The sequence below is a fragment of the Asterias amurensis genome, chromosome 17, assembly GCF_032118995.1.
Source record: "Asterias amurensis chromosome 17, ASM3211899v1".
Taxonomy (NCBI): Eukaryota; Metazoa; Echinodermata; class Asteroidea; order Forcipulatida; family Asteriidae; genus Asterias; species Asterias amurensis.
The window spans coordinates 16119199-16129241 of NC_092664.1; the positions used below are offsets into that span (position 1 = coordinate 16119199).

General features: G+C 38.6%; 1 protein-coding gene across 2 annotated transcripts; it reads right to left on the bottom strand.

Annotated features, from left to right (window-relative positions):
* Positions 1-899: 899 nt before the first annotated feature.
* Positions 900-9867, bottom strand: LOC139949965 (uncharacterized). Of its 2 annotated transcripts, none has more exons than XM_071948562.1 (3): positions 6722-9867; positions 3597-3776; positions 900-3184 (listed from the first exon to the last, which is right to left on the bottom strand). In XM_071948562.1, the coding sequence occupies exons 1-3, from the start codon at positions 6888-6890 to the stop codon at positions 2100-2102; spliced, it is 1434 nt and encodes a 477-aa protein (XP_071804663.1). In that variant the 5' UTR covers positions 6891-9867; the 3' UTR covers positions 900-2099. The 2 variants fall into 2 exon arrangements, with proteins under 2 accessions (XP_071804663.1, XP_071804664.1); XM_071948563.1 differs by lacking the exon at positions 6722-9867 and adding an exon at positions 4243-4338.
* Positions 9868-10043: the final 176 nt, after the last annotated feature.

Consider the following 10043-nt stretch of genomic DNA (forward strand, 5'->3'; position numbering starts at 1 on the left):
TTTAATTGCTTTAAGAAAACAAGATGTTTTAAAGACATGATAAATACTTCCAACTACATGTACATGTAAATTTTTTTAGTGAGAGCTTAAAATGTTGTTCCTTTTTGGGAGTCAGTAACGATGTGCCACTACAAGGCCTGATTTAACCCAGCTGTTCAGTGTAAAATGGGAGTTTGAAATTAATAATCAGTGGCCCCTTCAGAACAATGTATTAAAGGAACACGTTGCCTTGGATCGGTCGAGTTGGTCCTTGAAAAGCGTTCTGTAGCCGTTTGTTATAAAATCTGTATGGTTAGAAAGATGTTGTAAAAGTAGAATACAATGATCTACACAAATATGCCTCGAAATTGCATGGTTTTCTTTTTACTTCGTCGACTAACACTGTCGGCCATTTATGGGAGTCAAATTTTTGACTCCCATAAATGGCCGACCGTGTTAGTTCGCGACGTACAATGAAAACCGTAAAATTTTGAGTGATACTTGTGTTGATAATTATATTTTACTTTTAAAACATCTTTCTAACCATATGCATTTCATAACAAACGGTTTCAAACGCTTTTTATAGACCAACTCGTCCGATCCAAGGCAACGTGTTCCTTTAATAGACCTTATGAATCCAATGCCATCTTAGAGGTGCACAGGACGGCAAATGAACATTGCCCTTTGACCTCTCATGGAGAGCGCTGTACTCTAATAACGTCATGTGCACAAGGTCTATTACATAGCTGTTTAAGATGGTGACCATTTTCTGTCCCTTATCATGTCACTCCCCCCCCCTTATGTAATCCCATCCTTTTTTGTTTTTTTATTTTAAATTGATTTTAATTTTGCACAATAATATGGGAGAACTAGACCTGCAACAGACCTGAACTGAAGCAGATGAACTGTTCCAACTAGTATTGTTTTTCTTCTGGTAAACCTCATGAATTTTAACATCTGGGAGGTACCGAGTTTAGAACTTGGAAAAACATGTGCTATGAGGGAAACTTTCAAATTGCCCAAATCTCATCCAAGGTTTGTGGGGTAAACACTGTACCACTATGAAGCAGCCTTTACATGATTGCTCAACAGTACTGTTGTAAACTTCAATTTTGGGACTAAACTTTCAACTTAATCTGTGCATCAATACAATGCCAGTTGCATCGTTAAAATAATGAAATGTTTGTACATGTATCTTTTTTATGGCAGACATATTTCTTGTATGAGAGCCTTTGAAATACATGTACAATTATCCCTAAAATTGTGCACATTTTTTATGCTTTGTTCAGATTAAAAATAGCTGCTGTTATTTTGTTATGTTTTTGCTTTTTTTGTTTTGGTTTTTAAAAAGTCAAAGTTAATAAAGTAAGCTTGTTTTCACCACAGTTACTGAGTGTTAGGTGTTTTTCTTTCTTGTTTGAACTTGAATTTTATTTAAATTAATTACAAACTCTGTGAAAATAAATGATATAAAATAACCAGATATCATCCTCGCCTATAAATTAAATGAAAGGCACATGGCCGTTCTGTTCAAGGTGATTGAACTAGGGCCAAAATTCATGGTTAGATTAGTGAACTTGCCCAGTCCCTCCGATTAATACTTGCTTTTTGAGCCAGATGTTTGTGTGGCATTATTTTCTTTCTTTACGATTCTCTATTTCTGCTATCCGCATAAAAATACACAAACAAAATTATTTATAAAAATGTAAAATTTAGTTTCTAAATGGCTTAGAAATTTAGTTTATGTACAACACTACAAACATTTTTATCCAATCCTCTTCGGCAACCTTTCTGTTTACAATAATTATTATTACCCACCGTTTCATATGGGTTGCCGTTGGCTATTTTTACACAACTTTCAAAAATGACTCTTTCGAGCGATGGGGGCTCAAATTGTTATCAAAGTTGCAAGAAAAACAAAGACAGTAAAACACCCATGTTACACAAAATGTGTGTGCTCTCTTAGATTCAAATATTATTTTAGTGTGAAACTACCTCATTCTATTCTACGTAACTTAAAGAAGGAACCGTTTCTCATGTGTTTTTACTATCAACAGCTCTTCGTTACTCGTAACCAAGTACGTCGACCAAAATATTTGTTGAGTAATATATAATTGGATTTAAATGAGCAGTTCTCCTCTGTAGTCTAGTTTCTGATTGGTTATATTTTGACCGAGGAACACACTGATTGCCGACAGAATAATCGTCAAGTTATGTCCTTTGCTTTCTTCGTGTATCTCTGCCGAGAAGGCCAAAAGACGATCCCAAAAAGCCTCATGGCGACAGCTCCTCTGACGCGAGAGGGCGTAGTTAAACTGAACCCACACGTCGTCGATGTTGATGCCGCCTACTGCAAGTAACGGTAGAATAAGCACTAAGAATTTCTCATTAAAGATAACGATGTTGATTAATAAATTTTCATTTGCGAGATACATCTTTGTCCCGCTGTAGACTTCGTAGTTCCATGTGATATGGACGGTGATTCCTAGCACGGCTGAGGCCATGATGAACGGCATCAGGAATGTTAGCAAACGCCTAAGCAGGCAAAACTCGTGGTTTATTTCTGCTATGCGACGCCTACACAGGGCAAGGTTTCCTTCGTAGCGTTTGATGAACACCAGGACAAGGTTAAACTCTGCTGTTAAAGCCATGCGCATGACCAGGACGTAGTACCAGAAGCATGCGAAGAGCGGAAGCCCAACAACAGACGTGCCAATGATCACCACAAGTTTGAAGAGAGTGAAAGCTAACTCTCGTCTGGCCGTTGTTGGAGTGTAACTCTGTTTGTTATCCAGTGCGGCACCGAGAATTTGAATACCGTTCAAAATATGCAGAGCATTAATTGCCAGAATCCAGACTGTGGTAAAAAATAGGAACAGTACACCAGGTAAACGGAACTGTTTACCAGTTAAACTCAACAGACGCCTAGCAATGTAGTCTTGATGAAGCACCTGCCACCAAGAGCTGCTTTTCTTCCCTGATGCCCGGTGGCTATACCGCATGGTGTTTGACACAGTGCAGATCAGAGCAACCTCGAGTAGTATGGCTTCATATGATAAGACAGACAGCAGATGGGTGATGTAGCGGAATATACCCCAGAACTTGATCATGTACCAGAATAGTGCAACTATGGTACACACAAGGAACATGGAGATGGGAAGGTTGGCCAGAATGCCACACGGGGCACTGTTCAGTCGTTCTGGAACTGAAAACAAAACATTGGTTTTACACCAAAAATGTGCACCAATTAAAAAGCCACACTGCTTGCACTAAGGGATATGCATCATTACAAGTCATTTTCGGGTATGACTAGAACCATGTATTTAAAACCACCTGGATACAAACCACACCCTTCTTATTTGTCCACCCGATAAATAAAGATTCAGGTCTCGACTTTGTATCAATTTTTTAAAGCTACTTCCCCATTATTTTTGATCACAAAAAGTTAAAGTCCCAAGTATCGTGGCCCTTCAGGGGGCTTGTAAACGCTTACGTCATGGGTAATAATAGTTTTCTCCATAGTGCAAGGCCACGTGGAGTAGTAGAATGGACCATTCTATTTTGAGGAGGGGGCATAAACATATGACTCTATAGCGGCAATGATATAGTACGCTTACCAGCTTTAGTGAAATCGTTTATTGTTGCCCCATTGGCGTTCCATAGGACACTCCTGCACACGGCACAGTTGCCGTCTTCTTTTGATTCTCCATCAGTGACGTCATCTCTCTCGGTGTCCGGTTTTTTCCCTTGACCAGTTTCCATGTCAGCAGTAGCAGTGTCGACTGCCATGTGGAAACCTGTAATGAAAATATCAAACAAATTTGGAAGGCTATAGATAATCCCCCTACTCGCAGCTAAGAGCTGGACTGCGAAGGGTACGCGGCTACAACGTGTTCGAGAAGCAGGTTTGCAAGGGTGCTTTGGGCAGCCACCCATATCAACCCATTGTGACCACGGAGTTTGACCGGATGGTCTGGAAACCCTAGTTGCACAGCAGAGAGTCAACGCACAGATAGCACTGACCGGGTATCGAACTAGGGTCACATTGGTTGAGAGGCGAGCGCTTTACTACGCTCATGCCAATAAACACTGCCCCAGTAAAGGCAAGTTTGGGCTAAAGATTCAGCGTAGAGAGTGATGCAATGAGTTTTGACCTTTAGCCCCAGCCAAGCTTCTCAAATCCATTCCTACTTTTTAGCTGTAACAAAAAGGCATCATTGTGAACTTTTTTTATAGTCATGTTGTAAACGTTTAGCACTTTACCACCTGCAGGCGCTCAAACCGCCCGCAACCGCCCTCGAAGTTTGACAAGTTGTATTCTTAACATGCGACTAAAACACAGCAAACGGTCTTAGATAGAGCGTGATCTCAAGATGGCAGCAGTCTAAAATAGTACATGGTCCCAATAGTGATCATTCGTTTTACACGTTCAAAGCAAAGTAGCACGTCCAGATCTTGCCAATGCCCAATCACAAACTCGATACTGAAGGCTCCACCCTACTCGGACCGTTGTCTCTGTTAAACGCTATACATATTCATGTTATGTTCAATAGAGCAGGAGAGCTGGAGGCATGTTGTTTAATCCCCAGGAAAATTCTCTTATTGTCTGCTCCTTGAAAAGCATGCAGGTAGCGGACAATCAATCAGAAGGTAGTGCTAGCATTCACTATAGAGGAATGATTTACTTAGAATTGCTGCTGTCCACTAGTGCCCGGCCAAATATAACCAAAGGAAAAGGCGAAAAGGGGCTCATTTTTGATTTTTTTTAAGTACCCTCTTAAACTATTTTGCAAAGAAATGTATGTTAAGAAGCATGTTGGGTGTCACTGTGGCCGAATAACATAAGGATTTATTTATAACTATTAAAACTGATACTCCAGCGTCCTTTACTTACTGTTATTATGTGCAAACACAAAAACACCATATTCATATCACTCGGGTGTTGGATTGAAACTCCAAAATCCAGTAGGGATCACACAAAGTAGGGTTTAAAAAGAAATGAACAAAATATATTATTGTAAGTGACCAACAAATCTTATTTGAATGTGAACAGCAGACCTGAATATCATTACAGATGAACGTAATCTTATTTGAATGTGAACAGCAGTCCTGAATATAAATTTACAGATGAACGTAATCTTATTAGAATGTGAACTGCAGTCCTGAATATCATTACAGACGAACGTTATCTTATTTGAATGTGAACAGCAGTCCTGAATACCATTACAGACGAACGTAATCTTATTTGAATGTGAACAGCAGTCCCGAATATCATTACAGACGAACGTAAACTTATTTGAATGTGAACACCTACATTGTTAGACTCCAACTGCACAACCAAAGGGACTTACACATGTTGTATTGGGCTCACAAATAGTGGTATTATACTGTATAGGCTATTGTTGCACTTTTTTTTACAAACCCTGCTTGCTTAGTAAATCTTTCCTCTATAGTGAATGCTAGCACTACCTTCTGATTGATTGTCCGCTACCTGCATGCTTTTCAAGGAGCAGACAATAAGAGAATTTTCCTGGGGCTTAACACATGCCTCCAGCTCTACTGCTGTATTGAATAACATGAATATGTATAGCGTTTAACAAAGACAACGGTCCGAGTAGGGTGGAGCCTTCAGTATCCAGCTTGTGATTGGGCATTGGCAAGATCTGGACGTGCTACGGTGCTTTGAACGTGTAAAACGAATGATCACTAATAAGAAAAACAAAATCAATGAACAGAAACTACTAAAAGTATCATGTTATTGTAAAACTTGAGGCGTGTACATTGGAGCCCATAGAACAACATAACTTCATGTTTTGTTTTACTATCGAGGTTTAGAAAATGAAGTTCTTCAAAAAGACAAACTCAAAGTTAGCTCACGGCAAACGGCTGGTCAGTATTACACATGGTAATACGTTTCAACCGAAGTAAACATGTATAGTCTTGCATATTAAAATGAAAACAGAATGACTAAAAAAAAAAACTTAACGAGAAGAAGGAAATCGTGTGTGCACGAAAATGAACTTAGAATGCAATGTACACAAAACAAAAACAATGTTTGAGCTCCTTGCTCTGTGGTTTTGAGTGGTTTAGGGACACGCGTGGTTTTACATGAGGCTGATATATCTTATTTGTGCTGAAATTGTCCGGGAAAACCTACACTATGTCTGAAGCCACCGTGGTCCAGTGTTTAGACTTAAGGACTTGCAATGCCGAGGTTATGGGTTAGAATCCTACCAAGCTAACCACTGATTTCACAATGACTATAGAATAATGTAGTCGTCTAGTACTGAACCACAGTTTCTTGATTATTGCACTTCATCGTAAAGTAACGTTAAACCTGGCTCTGGCGGCCTTACACTTTCGTATTATACTACAGTAATACTAATAGGGTTACGTGAAGCCATGCAGTATGAGAGAGATTAGCTGTTGACAGCTTGGTATTAATATCTCCTGAGTTTGGTTTGCCGAGTTCCCTTGAAAAGGCGATATTTTTCTGTACACCAAAATTGCCAACTGTCGTATTCCTTTTTATTTGGAATTTCTAAATCGATTAAAAAAGGGAACCATCAAACAAAAATCAGGATTTTCGTATGATAATTCTCTATAGAAACAAATATTTTATGACGGGAAGATGGTCTAACAAACAAACAAACACATACGCCAACAAACAAACGAACGAACAAACAAAACAAACACCCCAACAAAAAAAAAAAAAAAAATGCATTAATTTTTTTCAACTTACTCATGACGTCATCACCCGGAGGTTTCCTCCGACAAAGAATACATGGTCTGGTCACTTGAAGTGGCCGGCCTTGAAACACACCTAGTAGGGTCAAAGTTGCAACCAAAAACTTCGGCCAGGGAGGACTTGCAGTACTAGTGTTTGACTTATCATTATCGACAACATCCATGGTTGGAAAAGGAAGTTGAGAGCATTGACAAAGAACTTAGATATGAACTTCACTTTTACTGACTAGAGGTTTCATAAGAAATGTATGACAACAAAGATACATGCCTTCGGCTTTATACCAGTTACTTAAACTTGATATCTATGGAACGCCAAAGAGGCATACATTCCGATCAACACAACGACTAAGGAACGCCAAAGGGCATACATTTTAATCATCACATCGATCGATGTGTTGATCGGATAATTGTATACCTCTTTTGCATTCCATAGATATCAAGTATTAAAAACAGGAACTATATTGTGTTTATATACATTGCAATATTTGTATTGTAGATTATTTTAAGACAAAAACTGATGAAACAAAAACCTGAACAAGGAAGTAAATAATCTCGATTCTTCCGGATCTTGTATAAACACACCGAGAGAAAACCACTGAAAAATATAGAGGATAGAAGGATTCGGTTTCAAGAAAATACATTAAATTTGAGTTTCTTTTGATGAGGAAGTTCTGCATCTGTCAGTTACTGTACAAACGCCTGTTGTGGCTATCCCGTACAGAACGTCCCCAAGTTTGTTGGGAATACCCCAGAAAAATGTTTCGGTATTTGTTAGCATATTATGTTTCGTATTAACTGATAAAGATTGTCAAAGACCATGTATACCATACCATACCAGCACTTGATTAAAACCAACATTGAACTTGGTTTAACAGCAAACCCATGACAGTTTTAGCTCAAAAGGTTATTAGAACATACTGAAACCCTCTTAATTTTCGTCGTTCTAAGAAATCGTGTTTTTGGAACTGCGAGTTCAATTTTGTTTAACCCATTTCTCGAAACATCATAAGTGAAAAGGGATCCTTGTACTTTCTTTCTGTGACCATTTAATATATTTTCCATGTCACCACCAAGGGAGTGCTCATCCTTATCGTTGTTGTTTTCCCCAAGGCACAGAACATCCGTCAATAAAATAATTGAAATTTAAATTGCAACTCTGTGTTTTATAAAATACAAAATCGACAACGTGTAAAATTCAAAATGCGCACTGGTAAAATGCGCACTGGTAAAATTCAAGGTTATCGAAGCAAGCAATGTGTTTGTTTTAGAGTTTTGATTTTGAGTCAAGTATTTTGATCCGGTGTACGTATTTCTCATTCAAGTCGGTTTTCTTCTTTGAATCTGCAAAATGTTATAAAGATGATATATGGGAACTGTCGACTTCATCAAAGCGAGTCTGTAGCCAGACGTTAAATGCTGAACTCTTACACAGTTGCGCGTCATTGACGGTGTCGCATGCAGTTACGTCATCTATGCAATATTATGCGGAGGACATTATTGCATATGCAATAATGTCCGTTGGACGGTGTTGCATATGCAATCGTGTCCGCCCGGACGCAGCTGCATATTGTGTCAAAACCGTCCTTGCTGTAAATTAAACGCCCTTGGTCGACGGAACACGTTCGCAATTCTTTTACAAGCTAAGTGCATGTTCGGCCCTTGGGTAGTCGCTGCAATCATAAATACGTGAATATTCATGCTGCATTACGTAGGTTCAGTGCATGCACGCTCGCACATACATGTACAGTCGTGTACATGTCCCGGACACGATTGCATATGCAAAAGTGTCGGAGCGGACAGTATTGCATGGTGGACACAATTGCATCTGACAACGGCTCTTGGCCGTAACCGAATTGGCGTCTTCAGCTACGGCTATAGGGTGTTAGGGTGTTGCTAAGGATTTCACGATGACGCGGAGATCTACCTGTCGCCTTAAAGGAACACGTTGCCTTGGATCGGACGAGTTGGTCTTTGAAAAGCGTTTGTAACCGTTTGTTATAAAATGCATATGGTTGGAAAGATTTTGTAAAAGTAGAATACAATGATCTACACAAGTTTGCCTCGAAATTATGTGGTTTTCCTTTTACTGTGCGAACTAACACGGCCGGCCATTTATGAGAGTAAAACAATTGACAATTGAGAGAAGGGCAAACGTATTGTTAAATGGTTTTGCCCCTCTCTTAAAAAAAACTGTCATAAAAAATATGTGCCCCCCGACCTAGCTCATTAAAAGGTAAAAATATATATTATAATTATACTATACATCACACACTCTAAAATTGTGGTGAAAATTAAAACAAAAGATGGCAAGCAAAAACAATACACACACGATAATATAAAAGAACCACCGTATAAAAACTACCAAATTAAAACTACGGCCCAGAGTTATTGTTATCAATCATAAGTAATACATGACCTTTATGTGGGAAATAGGGACAACCCCATTGTGATTACGTACACTATTCTGCATGTACGCGCATTATCCTTAAATTCACCTGGAAATATAATTTTTTTTTTTTCAAACATAAGAGTATAAATTATGCTTACGAACAATAAAACAATTTTTTTAGTAATTGTTTGTCACGATTTATATGTTTAAAAAATATATAAAGTTGTTTGGGGGGCTGACTCCGCCTTCCCCTTTTGTGACGTCAATCGAGGCAGACTTTGCCTGCAATGCGTATAGTAAACACACGTGCAAAGTACATGTACGTCCAAGTCGTGAGTTGGTACATTTCAAAAAGTGTTTTTCTGCATTCAGCAGCAATACACCTGGTCGGCATTGCCGGAAAAAACAACAATTTTTTTTTAAACGTACAAACTCACGACTTGGTCCGTACATGTACCTTGCAATTGTGTTTACTCTACGCATTACAGGCAAAGTCTGCCTCGATTGACGTCACGAACAGCGCCCTCTCGGGTCAGGGTCTACTCTTAAGTTTGTAAAACATAAGAACTGATTTTTTAAAACCTTAGTTAACTGTTTATTCACATTCCACTCATCAAAACACATATATTAGTGACAAAAGCTTTATTTTGAAAAAATACCACTTCCAGGTGACTTTAATTTAGGTTGTAGTAACAACCGAAATCAGCTTTTGCGCGTTTTTAAAGGATTTAGGTACTTTTTCAAAATGTCCACAGATTTACATTAATTTTACATGGTTTGAAGATAATGATAGTGGAAAGCTTACCTTCAAATATCACTTGCTAAGGTTGTGTGGTTTTTGAGAAATGAGTAAAACAAGTCACAAAATAATTTCGGTCTCATGAGACCAAAATTATTTTAGCATGTAAAATCCCCTTAACCAGTTATG

Bases quoted from the DNA above. Each gene is read 5' to 3' on its own strand.
- LOC139949965 (XM_071948562.1), bottom strand. From the start codon at position 6,890: ATGGATGTTGTCGATAATGATAAGTCAAACACTAGTACTGCAAGTCCT. The intron at 3,777-6,721 runs GTAAGTTGAAAA...TTTTCATTACAG, and splicing joins TCCGGGTGATGACGTCATGA to GTTTCCACATGGCAGTCGAC. The intron at 3,185-3,596 runs GTAAGCGTACTA...TTTTGTTTTCAG, and splicing joins AAACGATTTCACTAAAGCTG to TTCCAGAACGACTGAACAGT.